Source organism: Pararge aegeria, chromosome 1, assembly GCF_905163445.1.
Source record: "Pararge aegeria chromosome 1, ilParAegt1.1, whole genome shotgun sequence".
In the NCBI taxonomy this organism is placed as follows: Eukaryota; Metazoa; Arthropoda; class Insecta; order Lepidoptera; family Nymphalidae; genus Pararge; species Pararge aegeria.
In genome coordinates, this window is record NC_053180.1 from 15,380,038 (window position 1) to 15,405,325 (window position 25,288).

Sequence of the window (25,288 nt, forward strand, 5' to 3'; positions counted from 1 at the left end):
GTTTCGATATTTTTAAATAATGAAGAATGTGAAAACATTACTAATTGGCGCTTTGTAAACTCATCCTGTTATCGGGCCGCTTCGAGCGGAGTCAAATTACTTAATGTCGGTGTTCTATACAGTATGTTAGCAAACCATACTAGGCAGTAGACAAGTAGGGATATATAACGTGAAACTTTACACGTATAGTAATTTAACTTGTAGGGAGTAGGGTGCGAGGTCTTAGGGTACCGAGCGAATCACTAGTTTACCGTAATTTTATTACTTACAAGCGGACCCGCGCGACTTCGTCTGCGTGTGAGTCGATTTAAAAAAATAGTCATATGTTGTCGCAGACTGTTTTATAGAACTTTAAAGCATCAACAATTCCGACGATTCCGATATACTTACTACATATTTCTGTCGTTTGGCGTAATGTTTACCGTTCACGCATCGCACGCATCGCACGCATCGGAATCTCTCAAAAAGGATATTTTTTGCAGTTTTTGCAACATTTCTCATCAATGATAGTACCATTTGTCGTAGCGTGATGTTATATAGCCATAAATGTTACTACCAAACTTCGCGGATTTTGAAAGACAAATGCGGAAAAAATAGCGATGCTATCCTGTAGAAGCTGTTTGCTTTTCCAGCATAAAAAGAAGCCTATGAGCTATTTCAGACTATATTGTAGGTATCTCCGCTAAATTTTAGCCAAATCGGTACATTCGTTGTGGCATTAAAGCGTTACAAACATCCATCCATCTATCCATCCATCTATCCATCCATATATACACTCATCCATATATATACACCCACCCATCCATACATCTATTCTCACAAACTTTCGTTTATAATATTAGTAGGATGGTACGCATGCATTCGATCGTTGTCCCAAATGCCTTGCGACTTGCTGTCGTATGAGAAGAATTATGTCCTTGATCTCCGACAATATTCAGCAGATATTTATAAAAATTAGACAATACACGCTTGGTAGTACACACTGTCAAATAAAAAAAGAAATATTAGAACCGGTGCAAATTTAACGGAGATCTGAAGTAAAATTGATAAAAATTTTCATCCCATTTCCCGGAGAAAGCTTATTGTTTATCGAGATAAAAAGTATCCAATATGTTGACTCGGGATATCAGCTACCATTATACCAAATATTATTTAAATCCGTTCAGTGATTTTCACGTGATGCCCGGACAGACAGACAAAAATTAAATAAAAATCTGTTTTGGACTCAGTATCGTTTATAAAGCATCCCCCGGTCAAAATTTTTAAAATATATTAAATGTACAGAAATTTTCCAGTTACAGTTTTATTATAAGTATAGATATGAAGTAATTTTATTTCTTCTTAACTATCTAGGTTACTTAGTTTGGTAGTTGGATAGTCCGCAGACTATATATTATTGAAGCGACAATACGATTAAGTACTATCAATATACCAATCGTCAAGTCGTTTAGATGACTGCTAGATACCAATAAATTGTAAGTAATAGCAAACTGGCAAAACAGCTTTTCTATAAATTAATACATTAATATTTATCAAACATAATTAAGATCCATCGCGACTAAAAAATCCCCTAAATAAAACCTTATTCGAGTCATTCATTTCGTTATTTTAATATTTGATGTGAAAAATCTTGTGGCACGCCTTAACTGAAAAATCGACCCTTATGCAGTCACGTCAAACGACACAACTTTGCAAACTAAATTGTGACTGGCCACTACGTGCACATTTTTTTCTTTTTTTTAATCGATTACCTAAATCAAATTAAAGATAGCCAAAATAATCGTTATGCCAAAAGATTTTAAAGAAAACCAATAAGTTTGCGTTAGAGGTAACTCTGGCATATTTTAAAAAATATAAAAATTATTATACGACACATCGCCATCTAACACCAAAGTAAGCGTAGCTTGTGTACTAAGATAACTTTATTAATGATACACACAACACTGATAATATAAGTATAGATAGACGCCCACAAACTGAAAAACATTCACGTTCATCATCACACAAACATTAACCAGTTGTGGGAATCGAACCCTTGGACGAAGAAATTGACGCGGGATTATTGCCTACTGCGACAATCGGTCGTCAAAACCAGCCGAGAAAATGTAATCTTATGAGGGAGTTAATATAAGGTCAAGATAACTTTAACAGTGAAGGAAATTATCGTTACGAAACCTGTATGGTGTAATTTATAATATCTTCAATCCTTATACTCCACACCAAACAGTTCTTCGGCATTGTACGGCATATACCATCTACGCACATTTCGCTCCGAAACCGGAGAATCCTCAGGAGATGTTGACTTTACAATTAATAATTGTTTACTTAACAATAAATTACACCGTACAGATTCCCCTGCTTTTCGTGGAGTATAGAAAATTAAGTTTAATTTTCATAATAAATAAGCACGGCTATATACTTCGACAAAAGCGGGCACAGCTAGTTAAAGTATATGTTAGAACCACATTTCGGAGTAAGTTATCTTAAAAATAAAAAATCCGTCTCCATGCATAGTACAGTATCGTACAACCCCGCCCGCCCAGCACTAATATTGACTTCTTATTACCGGTTGGCGGTAACCGCGCGATCGTGGCCGCCGCATCACAACAAGTTTCACCACCACAAGATAAAGGACGATCGACTACCACGGCAACATCGAACTTTACTTAATACATTGCGCGCTTTGCATGACTAACACTAACCCCAACGATATGAAGATGGACAAACCGGCAATGGATGTCTAATTTTAAAAACTCAACGTTTTGCAAGGGGATCCAATAAGGGCACGTATAGACAATGGATAATACAGTAAAATCAGATAGCGTCCAGTAATCCTAATACAGCGTAGAGTTTAGTATGTCTGTCCAGAGTTTGTGCCGCGATTGTGGTTTGAATTTATTTCAAGTTTATCTAAAACTGATTTGTTTGTTAACTAATAAAACGTAAGGCACGTTTACCTAAGTAGGCATTTAAAAAGATATAATGTTATTTGGTTGAATCCTAAAATAATAAATACGAATGTTAGTAGCTAGCTAAATTTTATACCTTCTTTACATTATTAACTACTAGTAAATAATTAACGGTGACTATTCTATGACTATGAAATGTGTTTTATGCTTTCAAAATTCTTCATATTTTAAAGTTTTTTTTTGTTCGAATAGATGTACCAAGTCGTCGACTGCAAACTCACATAGTTTTAAGTGATATCTGAACCCCAATCGCATAGCACCGTACAGGAACGCTAAATCGCTTAGTGACACTTCTTTCTCCGTACGATATTAGATTAGTTCTATGCTATTCGAGGTATGTCAGTTATATTAACGAACGATTGGCGAATTTTATAGCGATCCTGCTTTCTGAGTCAAAGGCCGTGGGTTCGATTCCCACAACTGGAAAAATGTTTGTGTGATAAACATGATGGTTTTTCAGTGTGTGTAGTGTGTGTCACATAAATATTTATGTGTATTATATTAATAAAAATATTCTTCAGCTATCTTAGTACCCATAACACAAGCAACGCTTACTTTGGGGCTAGACGGCGATGTGTGTATTGTCGTAGTATATTTATTTATTTATTATTTATACATAAATAAATATACTAAGACAATACACACATCGCCGCTAGATAACGATGTGTGTATTGTCGTAGTATATTTATAGACACTGAAAAACGTTCTTGTTCATCACACAAACATTTTCCAGTTGTGGGAATCGAACCCACGGCCTAGGACTCAGAAAGCAGGGTCGCTGCCCACTGCGCCAGTCGCCCGCAATATATTGTTAAATCATGGGTTAGGTAACGTCATAAATAATTAATGAAATACTGTCTGAAACCAATTATAAATTTAATTTCACTCAACAATTTGAAATGTGATATCTGCGATTACAATCACCATTTATTCCCACGGAAAGGTAACCGTCCTCCGGTTTCTACATTTTCCCCACGGCCATCTGCCATCCACTCATGGACTCCCAAATTCTTGTAAATCATCCTCATCCTTACAAAGTTCTTTAAATACTTATCTCTTACTCTCAATACACCCTAGGGTCCGTGTTCTCGTCCCCTTTATTTCTTGATACCCCAATAGTTTTCTTAGCGTTTTTCCTTTTTTTGTTTCCCCGCTCCGGCTTATTCCCTATTTCAAGATGTCCTCCTTTAAAATCAATGTCTTTGACCAACTTCCTGTCATCTTTCTTGGTGTTGCCAGGAATACCTGTGCTTTCTTTATTAAAACTATCTATAAATCTACTTATTATATCAATATAGACATATGCAAAGTTGTTTACCAACTTGAAGTTAAGGTAAAGGCACGTCTAACATTACTGTGGGTACTTACATACTTCGTTGATAAGTATATAGATTAAGAAACATGAAAGCAAATAACCCAAAACATTGTAAAAGTCCAATAGTTTTTTTTCCGACAAACGCGCGGAAGAGCAAATATTGTCAGAGTGATAAAGTTAAAACGCTGACTTATGGACGGCGCGGGTCACGTCGAACACGTAGGAAACGTAGGTACGCATGGGACAACGCACCGACATACAGGTACTTATAAAAGTACTAGCCAAGCTTTGTTTTACGCCGTTTACACAGGATAAGACAACGACTAACATTTGTTGACCTACCTGGCGCAATAGTGGTCTTATAAGTGGAGATCCCAGGTTTGATGCTCAGCGGTGGAAATTTAAACCTTCCGTGTCTGGACTGATCTGGCGGGAGGCTTCCGCCGTGGCTTGTCGCCACCTTACTGACAAACACCGCTGCTGCGTAGAACAGATTGGTAAGTGCGCTACCATCTTAGACTGCATCATATCTCACCAACAGGTTAACTTGTAGTGGAATTATAAAGGCATAAAAAGGAACAGGAAGAAATTAAATACTAAATTAATTATATACATAACCACTTTATTCACCAACAACAAATTCTGAGTTTCAGTCCGAGTATTTTTAATGTTGATACAAAGAAAATACTAAAACTTCGCACATAACAAACATGACAATATATACTATATACTATATACTACGACAATACACACATCGCCACCTAGCCCCAAAGTAAGCGTAGCTTGTGTTATGGGTACTAAGATGACTGATGAATATTTTTATGAATTATATATACATAAATACTTAGAAAATACATATAAACACCCAGACACTGAAAAACACTTAATGCTCATCACACAAACATTTTCCAGTTGTGGGAATCGAACCCACGGCCTTGGACTCAGAAAGCAGGGTCGCTGCCCACTGCGCCAGTCGGCCGTCAAATGGTTACAAGGTATGGTTACAAGGTACAAGTAATACAAACTTAAAAGTTAATAATTTAGATCTTATACTAACATACAGCTTTAGACATATAATTACATTCTTTAGAATTAATAGGTATTATATATTTATTTATTTTTGCCAAATTATGACACGGTTGGGAAGTTATTTTATTATATTTATATTTATACAAAAATTTTTTGCGCATTGAGTCTAAGTTTTTTTGTGTTTTTTGTGCTATCAACCTACTCCAAATTATTAAGATGGTATATTAAATCTGGTAGGTAGTTTCTGAACTATTCCTTTTTGATAAGGACAGAATTTTTTCAATATTATCCTTAGCTAACTTACTTATTTGATTAAGATTTTTTAGATTATGGACTTCGGGCAAAAAAGAGTCGCGTTTGACAATTTATAATTAAAAACATATGGAAGTTTCATGACCCGAACTGCTATAAGAACTAATTAAACCATTTCCTAGAATACTCTAAAGCTATTGGCTAATTGGTTAAAAGGAAAGGGACCGTTTTTAGTTTGAAGGAGATCTTTGATTTGAATTAATAGAAGTCAGTTTTCGATAGATAGTATTTTAAATGTGATAATGTGAAGTTCTATCATAAAAGATACTAGAAGGTGATTTTTCACATGTGTATAATTTTCAAAAAAAAAACGTTTTTTTTTTAAATTACGTTAATCACAAACCCAAGTTAAACTCTTTACTTAAAATCATAATATAAGCAAATGAACGTATGAATGTTTCAATTCTGACACATGGATTATTGTAACTTTTGTTGTTCCTGTTTACAGCTAAATTATAGTATTATGGTAATTTTCAAGTCTTATTTTAATTACACACATCATAATAAATAGTATGAACATAACTTAAATGCTATATAAATAAAATAGGTAGGTAGGTACACAGAGTTAGTTTCTAATATACAGAATGCATTTTGAAAATATACTACGACAATACACACATCGCCACCTAGCCCCAAAGTAAGCGTAGCTTGTGTTATGGGTACTAAGATGACTGATGAATATTTTTATGAATAACATACATAAATACTTAGAATTTACATATAAACACCCAGACACTGAAAAACATTCATGTTCATCACACAAACATTTTCCAGTTGTAGGAATCGAACTCACGGCCTTTGACTCAGAAAGCAGGGTCGCTGCCCACTGCGCCACTCGGCCGTCGCTTGGTGTTTCTAAGCTTAGTTAGCAGCTAGTTGCTAATCAAGCTAAGAAGCACCAAACGCATCATTTGACAGCAGTGGTAATATACTCATAGTTTGTATAAAGATGGTTGGTTAGCAACTGCCAGAAAAGTTACTGAATGCCCTATTTAGCAGCAGGTTAAACAGTTTTCTTCATTCACCAAGGCAAAAATTTAATTCTATAAAGTAGACATATTAATTGTTTTGGCAAAACACTTTTTCTATGCCACAGTTAATGGTTTTCAATATTTCAGGTTATGTACAATGAGACAGTATTCAATATTTACAATTAAAATAAAGTGTTTGGTCGGTAGGAGAATGCGTTCTTGGCAGATCGTTTTTTATTTAATTTTTTTTGTCATAGTTGAATGGTTGATGTGAAATTTTAGGTTTCATTGGTGAAAATATTATTTAATTTATATTATCATTAAAAATTTTATGCCAATATTTTTAATTATTTTAATTTAGTAAATAATCAAAAGAGAAATCAGAAAGCAATATAATTTTAAAATTATGTTTAAATAAAAAAGAACAGCACAATAACCTTTGGTCAGAAAGATTTATTATTTAAGATTTTATTTATAAGAAATATGCTTAAGTTCCATCAATGGATGGAAAGCAATAAACGGTTCCTAGGTGCGAACCTAGGTTCATACTTAGGAAATCCCCATTGATTTTTTCATTGAGTTTTTGTTTCATATTCAAAGGAAGTGAAGTAGTTGAGCATTTTGTGACAGAGCTGCTCCGGTCTGAGGAGTGTAGTTGATCCACTTTATAGCATGTGCACCTTGCATACAATTCCAGTATCAGTGAGACTTTGGGCAGAACCCTTAGCGTATTTTTTTTTATTCCAGTACAAGTTAACCTTTGACTACAATCTCACCTGGTGGTGTAGAAGTGTAAGTTGGTAGCAGGCTAACCCGTAAGGGGTTATATTAAGAGTGGTAAATAGCCACGGCGGAAGCCACCCAGACAACTACAAAAATGTAAAGTCTTTAAGTAAACAAATGTCCTAATGCCGTTTTATAGCCAACCATCATAATTTGATCATTTCATACAATGGCTAGAAACTAGAGCCGAAAGCCAGCTAAAAAAGTCAATAACAATCAAAAAAACCTAATTTTTTTCATATTCGTTAACTTTTAAACTTAACACTTATGGGTAGTAACTGAAATTAATGGGTAGCTTATGCTAGTCAAGTACTATGGTGTCAACAACATTTAGCTCGCCCTGTCAGCTAGCATGGTAGAGGCCAGACAGCGCATCCTGGAGAGCTCGTAGACATGGCAGAGTGGATGTATAGCCTCCCGCCTTCTCTGTATCATTCTCTGCCCTGAAATGAACATTTTAATAATGTGTTAGGATGATTTAAATTATTTGTTTTTAGAATCACTTAAGTAACTCATGCTTATATTGGGAAAGCTACCAGAACAAAAGAGGTAGCACTGAAAACTTAACTCCTTAATTTGCTGGCCACACCATTATGGGTGAGGTAAAACGGAGCAAAGTCAGTGTCTGGTACCCCAGAGAGAAGGGGAGGAAGGGATGGTAATCCAAAAGATGGGGGATAACAAAATTGCGGCTATAGCAGGTAAATCTCGGACCAGATGAGCAATAAGTGGAGAAGATTGTAAATAAAATAAAAATATATAAATAATTTTTGTATTTTGATTAAGGCTTAATAAATAAATAAGTAACAAGTACATCAGTGGCATCATGAGCACAGCCCAGCAGAGTCTTATTACAAAGCCTCTGTACAGCTTGTATGTGGCTTGTTATTAGGGTTCTTGATTTCCCGGGAACAAAGCCCAACGATTTCCCGGGAATTCTTGGCTCGAGAAAGCTCGAGAAAAGTCGAGAACTCGAGAAATCATGTTTCTATGTAGAAATTAAATCGCCGTTTGCTGTGTTGCGTGGCGGCGGCGTTTTTTTTTTCTAAATAACCAGCCAAAATGGTGCTGTGATTGTAATTTAAGTATGAGTTAAGATATTAACGTTTTCTTTCATGTTGATTTTTTATTTAGTTTAATAGAAGCTATTTTTGTTTATAAGTTCTAAATAACCAGCCAAAAATGGTGCTGTGATTGTAATTTAATTATAAGTTAAGATATTAACGTTTTATTTCATGTTGATTTTCTGTTTAGTTTAATAGAAGCTAATTTTGTTCATAAGTTCTAAATAACCAGCCAAAAATGGTACTGTTATTATAATTATAAGTTTAAATAATATTATTTCTGTATTTTTTTTTAAAAAGTTAATTAGCTTATTAAGATTAATATTTTTGAATATAATCAATAAAAGTTTTATGATTAATTTGATACTTTTATTTGAGAGAAAAACCACTGAATTTGTTGACGTTATTGGAACCAAATAATATGAGAAAACGTACGTGAATGTAAATTTCTCGACAACCCGAGAAGACTCGAGAAATTAGCCTCGAGAATTCTCGAGACCCGAGAAATTGAAAAGCTCAAGAAATCATGAACCCTACTTGTTATTCTCTATGAGGCACAGTTGTCTCAGTAGTAGAATCAGTTAATTGACCATTCTATTCAACCAACTTTGAGTAACATTTTCCATCCATTCATCCATTTGAAGAATCCATCCTTAGAATTGAAACCAAGATCTCATGATTTCTCATGCTATCAAACAACAGCGCAGTTATATCAGAAGTTAAGAACCATTTATACCCTTCTATGAAACTTTATTAGAAATTACAAATTTAAAATTAAAAGTAGGCAGTACTCTTGTGCATGTATGAAGTGCACAGATAGGGATGGCATTAATTAATCGGATATTGGTGCAGATTTTGTTGTAAACAAATAACTAAGCTTTTAAGCACTATTTTAGGTCATAAAAATTTTGTTTTGTTTAAAGACTTATGTTCATCAAGTGGAAAAATAAACATCACTCACCTAACATGTTGCAGATACCCATTGCTACAGATCTCTTGAATGGTGGGAGGGTCGGGTCCACATCGGTCTGGTATTTCAGGAGCCTCATACCTGTACAGAGGACCTTCCTCTATAAGCGGCAGTGGCTGTTGGCCTGAGCCTCTGGTAAATTTAACTCCTGTGGAGAACTGAGTTACCTGGGGGGAAAGCAAGAACACTTTATTACAATTCATATTTATAACTGTGAAAGTTTGTTACTCAATAATTATAAACAATTAATGTTAGATCAACAAACATTTCAGTAATACTGGAAAACCAATATTGCACCCAGTTGCAATTCCCGGGAAAAAAGCAATATTAAGGACATGCCAACTTCAAGAATTATCTATGCAATAAAATAAAATAATTTTAGATTCAGTCTGTAATTTCAAAAACTTTTTAATCAATGCATGTGAAAGTATATACAGTACTTATAGCAAAACCATTATAGCATTTATTAAAAGTTTTGCTTGACTGTCTTTGACTGGATTTGCAGAGGCAGGCTGTTGCAGAAGGAAGAAGATTACACAGGGAGGAACATAATGCTACAATTTACTAAGTAAATCAGTGAAATCTAAAAGTAAGTATAAAGGAGTGAAATCTCTCTCTCTCTCTCTATCTAAAATCTAACACTAAAGCCTGAAATGGTTATGGTGTAATCCTAAAAGTCTGGTGTTTACAAACTGGAAGCATATAAATAATTTTATATAAAATACCTCTAAGCAAGAAAGCACTAATTCATTTATAATATCTTACTTTGGGTAGAAGAGGCACCACTTCTTCTTGTTTATTTGCAACAGTCTGAGCAAATGTATTTAATATTTCCTTTGCATCTCCCTCTGCAAACATAAGCTCATCTATAAGAGCCTCCTTTTCTCTAATCTTCTGCTTTTTGGCTTCCTCCTCCATTTTGAGGATCTCTGCTCTCTTAAGTTCTTCCATTTGTTTCTCTATTTCAAGTATTTCTTCCAATTCAAATTCTTCTCTTCCTGCAAATAAGTCAGTTTGACTGTTGTTATTATCTCTTAAGCTCAATTATTAAGCTTAAGCGCATTGGGCCAGCGTGGTTAGAATGAATAAGTGAGAAGTCAGGTAAGGGGTTCTCACTGAGGGAGGAGATCAGGCCCTGTAAGGGGTCGGTAATGGGTTGATATGATCAAAGTTTGGTCCTTATAGCAACTAAAATACCCATTATAAGGCTGAACTATAATAAATAAAAATACTGCTTACTGTGTCATTTAAAAATTACATTATTTTAAATACTTTAAAAATGTGACATGTTCATATAAATATTACATATGTTAGAAGTACTTTGCTATCTAATAGTAAAACAATATATATTTATAGTGCTATGCACAAACATCTTCTTAGCATTTACATGTGTTGTATTTGCAGCCCATGTAGATAGTAATTAGAAGCACTTACCTATTTTTGCTTTATTCTTCATAATGATCTCTTTGTTATCTTTCTTGTACTGTTCTATCCTTTTATTAGTTCCAACAATATCTATATTATTAACTAAATTAAATATTATAGTTTCTATTTCCTCCAAATAGTCATTATACTCCCTTAAGTTTGCAAAGTCCTCCTCTTTCTTGTTAAAGTCTTTTAGCACCCTCTTTCTTATGTCTATTTCTTTTTCTACCATAGAGTCTTCAAAAAGCTGAACTCTGAAATTGCTTCGACGTAGTGGAACATTACAATCAGGACAAGAACCGGAACCTATTAAAGTGAAGTCAAGTGAAGTGATTAACATGAATTACATAATTAATACTAATAGATATTTAAATTAATTGCCTCATTTGAAGTTGATTACAGATAAACACAGATAAATCCCAGTCTTGGGTTCAATCACCAAAATAGGCCAATAACAGTATTTAGTTAAACCAAATAAACCCACATTGGGGTAGTTTTCAGTAATTTAGGGTTTTACAAATAAATGTGGCATAAAATCATATACAAGAGCAGTATTTTTCATTTATGGTTTTCATAAGTATTGAGGTTTCCAAATAAATTGTAAGTACAAGTGAGTTTGGAAGGCGTTCACTCATGTGCTTCGTTAAGCACGTAAAGTCTTCGGTCCCGGTTATATCACTGGCCTGTGATGATCATTGTTAAAACTGCCTGCATTGAAGCGTGCTGTGTTAATGCTTTACTTTCCTGACTCTTGTTCTGCAGCAAACCTTATGAAAACTATGACGGAGAACGGGGGAAAATTCAATCATTTCATAACCAGTTCAACAACCGATATACATGCGGGCAAGAGCTTAAAATCCCGATCGGCTTTTATATATCATTCCTCAGCATTAGAAAAGTTCAGTTACCTTTTAAAAACAACAAATCCACACAACTTTCGCACAAAGCGTGGCCACAGATGTTTACCATCAATTTTAGGGATGGATTTCTGTATTTCGTAGTTTTACAACGGGGGCAAGCCTGGTCATCCATTTTGCCTTGTATATGCTTTCGGAACAGTAATGGAAATCAGTCAATTCTTATCATGACCCTCTGGATATTCAAGCAGAAATTAAAAACTTGCGGTCTTTCAGTTATTTTGACTGAGGATTTATTTAGACCACAGATTGTAGCTCTTGTCCACAGATTAGCATGATCACAGATTATGATACTAAATATGATACTACGAACTCTTTTGTCCGTACCTTACCTTTCACCCATTTTTTTGTTAAGTGTCAGTTTACGAGTCTCCTAAACGTTTTTTTTTTTCTAGGAATCACCAACATTCCTAAGTATACGATTAACGGATTTGAAAAAGGGCATCGCTTTGCACTTTTTTGTTTTTTTAATAAATAATAATTGTTTTTAACTTAATAATTTTCAAAGATCAACCCAAAACATCTAGTTAGTACAACCCAAGCGGCAAGATTGGGTTTTTTCCTACTACCAATCTCTACCACTGACTCCACTGAGTTCACGTGTAAAGTAACAATATAATATCGTAATGTAATGTTTGCAAAGTAGCATGAACACAAGTACAGCATACCTACTAAGTTTTTTTTATTCGACTACAAGTTAGCCCTTGACTGCAATCTCACCTGGTGGTAAGTGATGATGCAGTCTGTGAGGGAGTACCTGTGGTTGTATTACCCCTAATTGGTTTCTACGCGAAAACACACAAGAACACTAAGCTGCTTAGTGATACGTTTTTGTGGTTAAGGTGGTAACTAGCCACGGCAAAGCCTTCCACTAGATCAGACCAGAGAAAATACAGAAATTTTAAATTCCCAAATTGCCCCTGCCGGTAATCAAACCCGGAACCCTACTTAAATTCACAGCACTCACTGTTGCGCCAGGTACCTAGGTCGTCAAAAGTTGGCTGAGTGCGAGTATAATAATTCCCCTTTTCATAAGAAAATGGCAACAGTGAGTAGAAATTGTTGTTCTTTTCATGATCTGTCAATTGTTGTTTGTTTGATGTACTTTTTTATTTTTAGAGCCTAGAGGCAAGAAGTTTTGCATTTCGTGTTTTACCGTCTATTTGTGCTAAGTCACGCGCTATTTGTAAATAACTTTCATAAATAGTCAAATATGAATTTAGTCGTTAGGACTGTCCTAACAAGCCGGACGTTTAGGTTATGTGAAAGGACTCCATACAAATATTTACAAACAGTTCCAATAAACTCATCATGCCCCAATATACAACGTCGGAGTTATTGCGAAGACAGGACAGAGACTCGAAGACTTCCTCAGTTAATGGAATTTCCTCCAATAGTGTGGCCTTCGGTTATAAAGTTCATTAAAAACTGGATGTTTGCGAACTTTATTATTAGGCCCTACTTCGATTCTGAATTCACTCTAAATGAATTTATTGAGGCTTCAAAGTTCGCTGTTCAGGTTTGTACAATACCTTGAATATTAAAAAAAAATGTAATTCTAACTTGTAGGCTACTTTTTTTAATAATCTTTAAAATAATCTAAGAAATTGTAGAACACTGTTATGGTTAAAAATCTTTTAGTTTACAAGAGAAAGCCAATTGAGCAGTTTCCAGAAATAAAATATGTCTAACATTTCATCTTAGGTTGTTTCAGATTGTCTTGAAAGAAGTGATTTCAAAGCACTGGAAGGCCTGGTAGAGAAAGACGCCATCTCAACTCTAAAGACAGCTGTCTCTAAACTGTCGGTTTCACAACGACAGATGCTATCTATCAATAAAGAGGATATATTCTATGCTTTTCCTTATCAGGTAATCAAAAAGTTGTCATATTATTAGACTAGCAGTTGCCTGTGTTTATTAGTTTTTTACAAATCCTGTGGAATTGTTTTACTGGGATATAAGGTAGCCTTTATTGCTTTGTAGTGAATCTTAGTCTTTCCTTTTTTACCAAAATCAAGTAGATAAGTTAGGCTGTGGAAGAACAAACAAATATACTGTTGCATTTACAAAAGAACCAACAATACTAAAACAACATCAATATTGATTGGAGATAAAAACAAAGTGATAGCAGTCTGTCTAATTTCAAATTTGTCTGCATGCTTTGCTAGTCTGTAAGTCTGTTATCATATTTATTTTCTGCACTACATGCATAATATATCAAAGTATCAAATTCAAGTAGATATCACTTGTGAGCAGTTTTTTTATTCGTACAAACCTATCACACACACTTCATACCAAAGCTTTTTATTGTTTATGTTAATAGAAGGATGAGAATACTTTTTTATCATCATCAGAAATTAGTAGAATTATTAGCTAATATTTTTTTTCGGTAATAAGTCAACTAGTATTTTATTGGTTGAGTTAATTAGGCATTTCAATTCTACAGTAATGTTCTCCACCAATAAATGCCAATGGTGAGGTTTAAAATTAACTCCATTTAGCTATTAGTGATTGTAGAGAGAAAACCTCTTGATTTCTGATGGTCAGAAGGTAAAATTAGAAATCTTATAAGTAAACTAGAGTTTGGTGGAATTTTACAGGTGGGAGTTATGTTTGATGAATCTGACAAGCGATGGGTTGAGATAACTATGTGTTATCATGTGCTGAGAGGACTCAAGCGGATGCAAGAGACTGGGGACATACCACCAATTTCATTAGGGTTTGTATTTATTTGCTTTCATATAGATCTTGTAAAAATCGCTACATAATAATTCACAATTTTTTTTTACATTCATAAAGCAGTTTTATAACAGTAAGAATATTAACACAATACTGTAGGTTTATTTAATTGGTTTAATTCAATAATTTTACCTTTCCATGCTTCTAAGCTCTTATTTTATAGTTGAAATCATTTTAGGTAAAAATAAGAATAATACAAAAAATTACTGTCATCACCCATTTTAATACCTAGCAATAGAAAATACACTTGATAGACATTTTTTCTATTACAGAGTGCAGCCAGAGTACCAAGACAAAATATTTATACTCAACTATAGATTTATAAGAGAATTCACCAAAGGTGTTGAGGACAGTTGGCAGGTTAACATTGTGAATCATTTCCAGCCACACTCAATTAAGAAGTAAATATAAAATAATGTCATTAGTAATATTGTATAGGTGAATAAATGTGTAAAATCTAATTAAAATGCAGTTCTTGTTTACTTTCATGTTTTATTTTCATCTTTCATGATTTATACAACTTATAAAATATATAAAAATCAACAATATTTAACTGGATTCTTTTAGAACTTCATTACTGTAACAACATCATTATTAGCCTATTAATCTCCTTTGGTTTGGAGGGATTTGTTTATTTTTGTAAACATATTCTGTAATCAGCCATTGTAACAGATTTAAAGAATTATTGCTTGACTTGCCTCCATCATAAGAATGGAATGTTTTAACTTCAGTTCTGAAATATGTTTTACTTAGTTGAGATAAATTGATTTAATTTTTTCTTTCTTCCGCTACATTGAAACAGTACAGTGTTCATTGTACTTTTCTAAAGCCCCTCTTAAAATTGACCAAAGTTCTTTTGTATCTCCTGGAATGACAGAAAGCACATTATTATTAAAGTAATTTTTATTAAAAATCTGTACAATCCGTTTTTATGTATGGTTGAACTTAAAACATCTTAAACTAGCATGATTTAAGAAAGTTGTTGAAATTAAAAAAAAAATTTGCTTGTGAACTGAGAAAGGTATGAAAACATTTTGTTAATGCGGTTGAAACTGCACTACACAGGTAACATGGTGTTTTGAATATTTAAAAGAATAGATAAACTAACCCTTCACTAGATCACTTAAGAATCTTTTTGAAACACCACACTGCACCTTTATGGGTCTCTGGGGCTTTATTGAATTCTCCACATCTGTTTAAAAAAATTAAATTCAATAATAATCTAAATGGATAAGAATAATAAAACAAATGATTTATATCTGATACAAATAATAATTAGAACCTATATCCATGAACCACCCACATATTTTCAGTGATTCAAGTTTTTTTTTTATAATTATACTACAACAATACACATTGCCATCTAGCCCCAAAGTGGGTGTAGCTTGTTTATACCCATAACTAAGATAACTGATAAATACCCAGACACTGAAAAACATCACATAAACATTTTTCCAATGAAAAATATTTTTTATTCAATGACAATCAGATTTACTTGGAATTGACATTACATTTTTCGTCTTAGTAAAATTACCTCCATGAACTCTATCCAACATCAAACTTATATCAACATCATTTTCATTCAACCTGCTGCAGAGAGCATCCACATATTGACTGACTCCACCACGTACAACATCAGCAGAGTCCAGAGAGTATGAAGCTACCCCAATGGTCTCCTCCTTCTCTATCAAAACACACTCATACGCAGCACTGGATGATTGTGTTGAATAACTGATTAATAAGTTACTATGTATTGTGTACTCTTCTAAATTTGGAATGGCTGAGTAGATTTGTGGATTTGATTGTCTGAAAAGATTGTTTAAATAAAGAAATAGTTGCTTTTAAAAATTTAAATCCTGCTTCATCATCATTTTCTGAATAATAACATACCACTGATGGAAACAGGCCCCTTCTGACATTTATGAGAGAGTATAAGCAGATAGACTTGCCACAAATGAACATTTAAACTATCATTTGAATATCACCCAATGTAATATCACAACTTTGGTGTCTTCTAATCTAAACATTTATAGTAGGTTTATATCCAAATAAACAAATTTATAGTAGCTGCATGCTAAAAATTAAGATACCTATCTAAATTAATTCTGCACATGTCCATAATCAGTACACACAACTCTGGCTTACATTTAGCAGATTCTCTCAGTAGCCAGTTTTCAGTGACACAATGGTTAAACTCAATGTTTTCAGAGGGGCAGTCAGTGCTTAATAAGCACTTTGTGTTGATAAGCTCACAGCCATGTCCAGCATAGATTAAAAAACCTTAAACAAAAAATTGCAATAATGATAAAGTTAGTATTATAATTATGGAGATTCATTAAGATAAATTGTAGAGATTATTGATGCATGTGATTTGGATAATTTTTTGTATGTGAACAATTTCAATAATTTTAGATTAAAATAGTTAGTTACATACACTGATATAAAGTTAATATGACAGTGGTTACAATGCTTAAATCCTATGGATTTAAACAATTAAAATAAAATTATATGTAATGGCCAAATACTGGATTAAGTTTGTATGTACGACATTGTTTTATGTATACTTTATTCATACATTCCAAGATGAAGACCATACATTTCAAGTTTGCATAAATTATGAAGTATAATAGTCACTAAAATATGACATAATAATAAATACCTAGTTATAGTTAAAGGTGGCTCATTGAAGATATTACATCTTCAAGAACAAGAGAGCTTTATGAAAATAAATAGATTACAATTTACTTACAGTAAGAACTTTCTGGTATCAATTGAAGTGTTTTGATTAGTATTTCTTTTAAAATGCCACTTTTAGTGTTATTTACAAGTACTGTAATAAATCCCAATTCTCTTAAACTTTTCCCCAATGACTCACAATCTATGGAAGGGGTTACCAATGTGGACAAATGCTCATATTTTTCATTTGCTATAAGTAATGCTACTTTTGATTGAGGTCTATAGTACGATTCTTTTTTTACTAAGGTCAAATAACCTGTGTATTGGTCATAGGTACGTCCTGCACGGTCTAGGCACTTGAGGAGCTGTTTTCCAGGTGACTTGGCACCTTCAAATATAATTCTGAAATTATATTAATAGATTGCATGAGGAATTAAGATACCTAATAAGAAAAGTAGAGAAAACTCATATATATATTGTTTCTCAATATATAGTACACCTACAAAATTTTTATCACATAAGTTAAAATTTGATCAACTAACTTTACGCCTGATAACTCTGCAATTATTTCACAAACTTCTTTACTAAAATCAGAAGCATCTTTAAGTTCTTTCAACGATAAATCTTGTAAAAGAGGCTTTGGATAAGACATTTCTGAATTCTTTATTTATTAAATTAAAATTAATAAATATAATAACTTAAATTTTATCACAATCATTTGCTGTCATTGGGTACCTAAAACCTATTGGCCCATTTGTGCACACTGTCCATAGTGGTCCATCACAGATTAAAAATTATGATAATATAGTTATTGTGATTTGTGCTTATAGAATTACCAGCAGTGTTGCCAGTGGCAGCTAGACAAATGTAACAATATAATGACGGCTCAAAAAGTAACATTAAAATCTTCATTATCGGCAAAGTGGGTTCTGGCACATTGCAACTTACTCTCTTACCCTCTTCGTCGGTGTTATTTGCTTTTTAGATGATCTTAAACCCAGATCTCAGATACAGGACGTACAAACAAATCCCTATGGCCACAAATAGCGTTGCCAGCACTTTTGTAACGTTTTATGTTACTTGTCATATCCATGTTACAAGATTCGGAATGCTACTTTTATATTTATTTTAGGCCTATATATTGTATGAATGAATGAATAAATACACTTTTATTGTACACCCTACACATCATAGAAAACAAAAAATAAAAAAATTGCAACTACTAAAGAAGGATAAGAAAGAAAGGAAAATATAGCGGTACTATAATTTCTTAATATATTATTTTATCACGAAATTATAGTGTAACAAATATTACTTATTCATTTTCTTTTTGAGAGACTTGACTTTATAACCAGCACCCGACTTCCCTTAGCCTGACTCCTTGTTCTTTCATTTTATCCTGGTTGATCTTTTCGGTCTCCTTGTGTAGTTAAAAAAATTATGCGTCTCTCAACGTGACCCCTCACAGACTAGTGTGCCTGGACTCAGTGACAAAATATTTTATAAATGAGTAAGCTATAAGCTCAGATAAAGAAGCTACTATATTAAAAAGACAGTGAATATTAGTTTTTAAACAATGTCGCTGTTGCCGAAGGCACAACTAAGTGTTCATATACATCTTCTTCTTCTTTTGTATTATGGCTTTTCGTAGTGCTAAAACTGCACAATGTACTTTGCCTGTGTCAAGTAGCTTGGAAAAGGCACGAACTAGAGTGGTCAGTAAAGAAAAAAATAATTCTATTTCATAACTTCGTGCTGCAATAGTAGTTGTTAGTGAAATGAACTAAGTAAGCATTAATTTAACAATCATTTGAAAATGCAATAAAAATTGAAATCCAAAATATGAAAATCATAGTTTTAATTTGTTATTTTTAATAAATTTACATAGATATTTAACATACCGACTATACTGACATTAACACACACTCGACATTCAAGGGACGCATCTTTTTCGCAGATCGTAGTTTGAAGTTTCTAACTATATCTATTACCTGTGACAAAAAAATGGCGATTGGAGTCGATACGTCGAAATGGAAACCTCGAAAATTCAAAGGAACTCCAGCTGGTAAAGCCAGGAATATAGTTGGTTTATGTATTGCAAGCGTCGGTTGTCTAATTGGTGCTTTTTATCAGTACGTTAGTCCAATATAGTATTTCACTTATATTAAAATGCATTTGTTTACATGACAGATGTTTAGTTTTGGTTGTCTTCATGAAACTTAAATATTTCAGATTCTCTGATGTAACAGTTAATTATAGAAAAAAACTGGACATATTTTACCAGGATCCGATAGAGGAAGTGGAAAGGAAGCTTATGATAGCAAGTGGACTTCCGAACAGGACGGGCGCAACTATAAGACGGTTAATGGAAGAAGAGGCTAGACCAGACAGGCCTGATAAATAATAAATGAATACAGATAATTGTAATACGCAGTTATTATAGTCTTAAGATGTAATAAATTATTTAGTTATTTATATATACTGTTTTTGTTTGCCAGTGAATGCCTAATAGAGTAGTAAGCAAATATTTCCCACCTGAGACTGAGACTGGGATGGATGATAGTCTATCTGAATTTCAGGAAAAAAAGAAGTTCAACAATGGTCCAAAGAATGTAAAGAAAACTAGGATTACTAAGAAACTAAAACGTACAAGAGGTCAAAAGGATATAAGAGCATTGATTAAAAAACAAGAAAATGATGTGTTTTCATATTCAAAGGATTTTGATAAAGTATGTAAGCAAGTTGGAGTTGATGTTGATACTGAGGAGTTGCAATTAGCTATTGCGTTATCAAAGTCACTAAATAAAGAAGTTAAAGAGGCTGGCTCAGAAAGTGAAACTTTAAGCGCTGTGCAATGCTTAACATCCCAACAAAGAACATTAAGAATAAAAACAACATTACAAGAATATGGCTTTAGAGTTCCTAAAACAAAAATAACTGATCCAAATAGAAAAAAAAAGTGCTGCAAGCAATATAAACTACTACTGATATCTGATGCAGAAAGACAACAGATTATCTCTGATAAGTATTCTGAAGTATTAGCAGGAAACATCTTTAAATCACCTGCAAAAGTTTTAGGGTGTGAGTATAATGACAGAGAGCTTTATTACAGAACAACTAATATTCCTTATGAGTATATAAAAAGTGATGATGTTTATTATGTAAAAGATTTATTTAGTAAACCGGACCAAAAAACTTGTGTTTTAAGAGATTGGTCAGAAATACCTGGTAGACCATTAAGTCCTACAGTTGAAATAAAAAATGTAAATTTTGATGACATAATATGTGACCAACATGAGCTGGATTGCTTATTAAGTGGAACTATATTAACAGCTCAAAAGATTATAGCTAAAAAAACTGATATTTCTTTCAATAATTATATCACCATAGATAACAAGGTCAAAATAAGACAGGATGAACCTGAACCCTTAGAAAACAAAGATAGATGCAAAGACAATGGTGAAAGTGATATTAAATTATTCAAAGGATCCGAATTTATGAACTCAAATGCCATGTCACAAGTGAGAAGTGTATCTCCTGATCTTTTTGATGATGAACCATTCACAGTAATGGAATGTACAGATATTGATATGCATGTTTCAAGACAGACAGTTTCAATGACTGAAAATGTTGTCACATATTGTATGGACTTGACAGAATGTGTAAATGTTGATATCAATACATGTATTCAAACAAATCAACACACTAGTAATAAAATTAACATCACTAATAGGAAGTCCAATGATTTTATGGAAATAACTAAATGTGTGTCCACAAGTTTGAAACAAGTAAGTGTTGAAAGAATTGACCTTACACAAAATTTAAATATTCCTAACAACCAAAGTAGCAATGTTCTCTCCCAGAATGAAAATATATCTATTATGGATCTTACTCAAGTTCCAGATTGTCAAGAGAAAGTATGGGATTCAAAAAAAGATAATTCATTTAATGACACAATAATATTAGTAGATGATGATATAAATAATTTTAAACTTCAACCACAAAAGAACAATTTTGCAATAACAGAAATCTCTGAACCAATATGCATTGATGATATGATCAATTGTAAAGAAAATTCTGATAAACGTGATTGTGATGATAATTTAAATTTGAGTACTACTGATTGTAAAACTAAAACAAATAAGCAAAACTTTTTTAAAAATTCCTGTGAAAGTCTGGTAACCTTTAATGATAAAACTAATTTTGAAAAGACTTCAGACAAATCAAAAAACGACTCTGGTATGGAAAAGGAAGAAGACCAACTTACAGATTCCAGTCAAAACAACTGGGATAGTAAAAGGCTCTCATATAGAAATGAAGATAGAAGTGGCCAACCAGATGAAATAGACTTAACGCAGGATTCTAACTCGTCTAGAGGAGAGACTGATCAACCAATTTTGAATTATACAACAAGTCTTGGTAAAATAGATAACATCTCAATTGATTATGATGAAATTCATGACGATATTGCGAACAGAAGCAATTCACAAACTTCTTTTAAATTAAGGACTTTTAGAAACGAAGGCGATTCCATAGAACAGGAAACTTATATGTCTAACATGCATAATGTATCAAAACCTATTGAGAATTCTAAGGTATTTAAATTTTCAAGTAGTGAATATAACTGTTCTTTAGATCAATCTAAACATGATAATTTTGACTTGAGAGATATAAAAGTTAGGGAAAATGAAAACACTTTGGGTGAAAAGGAACCTAATACCTCCAACAATGATATTATATCAAATCCAAGTTTAGAAATATTTGAAATTTCTGATAAAGAATTGAACTATTCGTTATATAAGTCTAAACATGAGACTTACGACCTTGGAGGTTTACCCATAATTAGTAGTTTTTCAGATTTTGCAAGTAACTCTATAATGGAAGATGCTCATAATAATTGTGGCATAATAAATAGAGCATTAAGTGAAGAAAACGTTATTAGTCCATATACAGTGACCAAATCGCGTAAATTCAATTTAAGTATTGAAACATTAACTCCAACAAGATTGCCAAATGAAAATATAAATAATGTATTACAAACTCCTAAAAACAGTGATTTCATAATAAAGACTAATGAAGTAACTCCAATGCTTGATTATGCATCAATGTCTTCACCCGAAAGACACAAGGAACTGGAAAAATATGGACTTAAACCTTTTAAAAGAAAAAGAGGTAATAATTATAAAGGACCACAAACCTTGGATATATTGATTGATATTATTTATAAAGTTAATCTATTTTCTCTTACAGCTGTTCAATTACTAACATATCTGTACAATCAAACTCACCCCCTAGTAGAGTCCCATGACGATTGTCCATCACCATCAAAGCGACAAAAGAAGGAAGATAAAACACTTAACTCGCCAACAAAATCATCTGCAATTTCACCTTTAGACTCTATAAGTATGACGTCTAAAGCACCACTCAAAGGATCTGAACCAGAAATTAATTTAGCAAACGACTTATATGCTATTACAAATGAACAGCCTGATATTAGAAATATTGCATGTGAAGCAGACGAGTGGGTCTTTCAGAAAAGGGAGAAGGCTAAGGTATTATATTTTGTTATGCATTAACTTACTGCATTGACAATGTACTGTACATTGCCAGTTTATCACCACTACTGCAGACACAGCAACTTGTTGCTTTAAGTAGGTACATAAAAACTTAACTAAAACACCATACTCTAGCAATTATTAAATATCAGATTTGTCATCAGGTGTCGCCCAATCCTATGTTGAACCTCATCTTTTATATCAGATATACAGGGTCAACTCCAAATATTCCTTGCTCAACCATGATAGCTAAAATAAAAAAAAATATTTTCCCAATAGAAATTAATACTCTTTGAGATATTAACGTTTTAATTATTATTAGTAATTTAACGGTAGAGAACGGCTAAGGTTCATATTTTTGGAATTTTTACCCCTTTTTAGTGGCATATTATCTCAATAATTTTCCCAATTAGTTGTAGGTATGTCCTGAAAGGAATATGTAGAGTCAACAGTAATCCTGTATACAATAGTAAGAATAGTGGCATAACATTGGCCATTAGTTGGTGTGCCAATAGGGTGTTCACAAAATTACGTAAAATTTGATTCGACTCTAAACTCGTGGCGAGTCTTAAGAGTGGTATGTTAATGTGTTTATTCTGTATCCATTACAGCTGCAATCATGCAGGGTTCCTTTGCATATCGCTTTCCACAACTATGTTACATGTCGGCGGAGATTAAGGGAAGCTATATTACGTTATGAACCAGTGAACATTGATGTTATACATAAGAACTTGGTTGCAACAGGGTACAAGTACCATCCCAAGGTATGTCTCTTCTCTTCTGAAATAAATACTAGCAAACAAACATAAATCCACCCATGGACCGAAGTCTAATGTAAGAGAATAGAGATAATCATTTTTATGACTCTCTGTGCTCTTGAGCTACCAGATTTTCGCAATCTTGATACTGGGTTTGCCCTTATTAGTAAGCCAGGTTATCTTAAAAATCTGGGTAATTTTAAAAATTGTACATGAATTAAGTTCCAATTTTGTTACTGCCCTAGATCCCATTTCTTTCAAAAACGCTAAGGCAAGGAGAACGTTAAAATACTTTTGCTGCATTTCTTGGCCTTTACTAGATTTAGTATAGTTTCTAAAGACATCGCCATCTTCATCATCAACCTACTACCTGGCCAACTATAGGGCACGGGTCTCCTCTCAAAATGGAAGGGGTTTAGGCCGTGGTCTACCACAACAATCCAATTATATAATTAAATATACTACGTCAATACACTCATCACCATTTAGCCCCAAAGAAAGTGTAGCTTGTGTTATGGGTGCTAAGATGTCTGAAAGACATTCATGTTCACCAGACAAACATTTTCCAGCTGTGGGAATCAAACTCACAGCCTTGGACTCAGAAAGCAAGGTCGCTGCCCACTTCGCCAATCGGCGTCTTTCATTCCAATTATAATTTCATCTTTCAGTCAAATTTTCCATTGCCTACTGAACTAGTATAATCTGTGTTTCAGTTGTCAGCCTTCCTTAATTATACAAATAAATTACACAAACGAGCAAATGGTGAGATTTAAGAAAAATATAACTTTGTCATTTACTTTATTTACAATTAATTGATTTATATTAACAGCATGCACATATGTGTATAGAGTTGGTGTGTATGTGTATATATAGAGGGTGTATAGTACCTATTCAATATGTTTTGTTTTAAAGGCACTTTAAAATTGTTTTTGCCTAATAGGATAAGAGTCAAAATTACTGTAGTTATTGACAATGATACAGCATATCACCACAGATATGTCTAGAAAACAATGCTTGATCTGGCAATCCTATGCAGACTCCCACTTTTTTTTTTTACTTTTTGATGGTAAGTTGCAGTCTAAGATGGTAGCATCCAAACCCGTTAGAGTTATGGCAGTTATATTAAAACTATAATTATACCTCTTTGCTTTGTATGCAGCATCATAAGGGAAAGCTAAATTGCTTGGCTCGTCTTTGTTTGCAGCCAAAGCCTTCTACTAGTAAACAATTCAGTAAATATAAATTCCCAAATTGTTTATGCTGGGTATCGAACCAGGAACTCACATTTATAAGACAGCGTGGTCGACAAATGTTAGATTTCTTCAATGTTTAAAATATAACAAATACTTTTTTAACTGTTACGATTTATTTTCTTTTCTTTTCAGGATCTTTTGAAGTTTATGGATAGAAAATGTATAACAGTGAGGACTGCAGACAATAATTCGAGAAATAGAAAATCATAGCATTTTTAATTAATTATGTTTTTATTAGACAACTTTAAATATAATATATTTTATTACTTATATATATTTTATTATATACTTATTGTTTATGCACAAGGACAAACGGGTACGGAGACAAAATAAAACAAATATGAAACTATATAAAACAGTTATAATTAAACAAGTATTTACATACAATTTTACACAAATTCATAAGTGTTATACAGCACCATCTGTTCAAGCCTTACTGACTATTTACAGCAGAAATTATTACATGCCAACATTTCTTTGCTAATAACTTATTAATTTAAGAAACAGATCAAATACAATATTTGAGAAAATATTAATAAATTCTTTGACCTA

At 33.1% G+C, this 25,288-nt stretch overlaps 5 protein-coding genes across 8 annotated transcripts; 3 read left to right on the forward strand and 2 right to left on the reverse strand.

Moving 5' to 3' along the window:
* Positions 1-7,027: 7,027 nt before the first annotated feature.
* On the reverse strand, positions 7,028-11,999 carry LOC120623347 (CDK-activating kinase assembly factor MAT1). Its single transcript, XM_039889322.1, has 5 exons — positions 11,747-11,999; positions 10,848-11,144; positions 10,179-10,411; positions 9,405-9,580; positions 7,028-7,822 (listed from the first exon to the last, which is right to left on the reverse strand). The coding sequence occupies exons 1-5, from the start codon at positions 11,868-11,870 to the stop codon at positions 7,723-7,725; spliced, it is 930 nt and encodes a 309-aa protein (XP_039745256.1). The 5' UTR covers positions 11,871-11,999; the 3' UTR covers positions 7,028-7,722.
* A 466-nt stretch (positions 12,000-12,465) lies between these two features.
* LOC120623354 (m-AAA protease-interacting protein 1, mitochondrial) lies at positions 12,466-14,977 on the forward strand. Of its 2 annotated transcripts, none has more exons than XM_039889341.1 (5): positions 12,466-12,481; positions 12,875-13,274; positions 13,460-13,624; positions 14,356-14,474; positions 14,767-14,977. In XM_039889341.1, exons 2-5 carry the CDS (start codon positions 12,969-12,971, stop codon positions 14,897-14,899), a joined length of 723 nt encoding a protein of 240 aa, XP_039745275.1. In that variant the 5' UTR covers positions 12,466-12,481; positions 12,875-12,968; the 3' UTR covers positions 14,900-14,977. The 2 variants fall into 2 exon arrangements, with proteins under 2 accessions (XP_039745275.1, XP_039745267.1); XM_039889333.1 differs by lacking the exon at positions 12,466-12,481 and adding an exon at positions 12,689-12,803.
* LOC120623337 (mucosa-associated lymphoid tissue lymphoma translocation protein 1-like) lies at positions 14,978-17,935 on the reverse strand. Its single transcript, XM_039889310.1, has 6 exons — positions 17,713-17,935; positions 17,244-17,572; positions 16,585-16,774; positions 16,029-16,300; positions 15,603-15,686; positions 14,978-15,359 (listed from the first exon to the last, which is right to left on the reverse strand). The coding sequence occupies exons 1-6, from the start codon at positions 17,820-17,822 to the stop codon at positions 15,283-15,285; spliced, it is 1,062 nt and encodes a 353-aa protein (XP_039745244.1). The 5' UTR covers positions 17,823-17,935; the 3' UTR covers positions 14,978-15,282.
* Positions 17,936-19,142: 1,207 nt separating this feature from the next.
* LOC120637812 lies at positions 19,143-19,647 on the forward strand. Its single transcript, XM_039909839.1, has 2 exons — positions 19,143-19,302; positions 19,403-19,647. Exons 1-2 carry the CDS (start codon positions 19,175-19,177, stop codon positions 19,572-19,574), a joined length of 300 nt encoding a protein of 99 aa, XP_039765773.1. The 5' UTR covers positions 19,143-19,174; the 3' UTR covers positions 19,575-19,647.
* LOC120637776 (structure-specific endonuclease subunit SLX4) lies at positions 19,513-25,269 on the forward strand. Of its 3 annotated transcripts, none has more exons than XM_039909799.1 (5): positions 19,513-19,593; positions 19,669-22,342; positions 22,421-22,722; positions 23,337-23,489; positions 24,869-25,269. In XM_039909799.1, exons 2-5 carry the CDS (start codon positions 19,672-19,674, stop codon positions 24,944-24,946), a joined length of 3,204 nt encoding a protein of 1,067 aa, XP_039765733.1. In that variant the 5' UTR covers positions 19,513-19,593; positions 19,669-19,671; the 3' UTR covers positions 24,947-25,269. The 3 variants fall into 3 exon arrangements, with proteins under 3 accessions (XP_039765733.1, XP_039765741.1, XP_039765725.1); XM_039909807.1 differs by lacking the exon at positions 19,513-19,593 and having other exon boundaries at positions 19,653-21,650; positions 21,702-22,342; XM_039909791.1 differs by lacking the exon at positions 19,513-19,593 and having other exon boundaries at positions 19,653-22,342.
* Positions 25,270-25,288: the final 19 nt, after the last annotated feature.

Bases quoted from the DNA above. Each gene is read 5' to 3' on its own strand.
- LOC120623337 (XM_039889310.1), bottom strand. From the start codon at position 17,822: ATGTCTTATCCAAAGCCTCTTTTACAAGATTTATCGTTGAAAGAACTT. The intron at 16,301-16,584 runs GTATCTTAATTT...CAATCTTTTCAG, and splicing joins TGCAGAATTAATTTAGATAG to ACAATCAAATCCACAAATCT. The intron at 15,360-15,602 runs GTTAGTTTATCT...CTGTCATTCCAG, and splicing joins CTTAAGTGATCTAGTGAAGG to GAGATACAAAAGAACTTTGG.
- LOC120637776 (XM_039909799.1), top strand. From the start codon at position 19,672: ATGCCTAATAGAGTAGTAAGCAAATATTTCCCACCTGAGACTGAGACT. The intron at 22,343-22,420 runs GTAATAATTATA...TTTCTCTTACAG, and splicing joins ACCTTTTAAAAGAAAAAGAG to CTGTTCAATTACTAACATAT. The intron at 23,490-24,868 runs GTATGTCTCTTC...TTTTCTTTTCAG, and splicing joins GGTACAAGTACCATCCCAAG to GATCTTTTGAAGTTTATGGA.
- LOC120623354 (XM_039889341.1), top strand. From the start codon at position 12,969: ATGAATTTAGTCGTTAGGACTGTCCTAACAAGCCGGACGTTTAGGTTA. The intron at 13,275-13,459 runs GTTTGTACAATA...ATTTCATCTTAG, and splicing joins CTTCAAAGTTCGCTGTTCAG to GTTGTTTCAGATTGTCTTGA. The intron at 14,475-14,766 runs GTTTGTATTTAT...TTTCTATTACAG, and splicing joins ATACCACCAATTTCATTAGG to AGTGCAGCCAGAGTACCAAG.
- LOC120637812 (XM_039909839.1), top strand. From the start codon at position 19,175: ATGGCGATTGGAGTCGATACGTCGAAATGGAAACCTCGAAAATTCAAA. The intron at 19,303-19,402 runs GTACGTTAGTCC...TAAATATTTCAG, and splicing joins CTAATTGGTGCTTTTTATCA to ATTCTCTGATGTAACAGTTA.
- LOC120623347 (XM_039889322.1), bottom strand. From the start codon at position 11,870: ATGGATGACCAGGCTTGCCCCCGTTGTAAAACTACGAAATACAGAAAT. The intron at 10,412-10,847 runs GTAAGTGCTTCT...ACTTATTTGCAG, and splicing joins GAAGAATAAAGCAAAAATAG to GAAGAGAAGAATTTGAATTG. The intron at 7,823-9,404 runs GTGAGTGATGTT...TGTTCATTTCAG, and splicing joins GGGTATCTGCAACATGTTAG to GGCAGAGAATGATACAGAGA.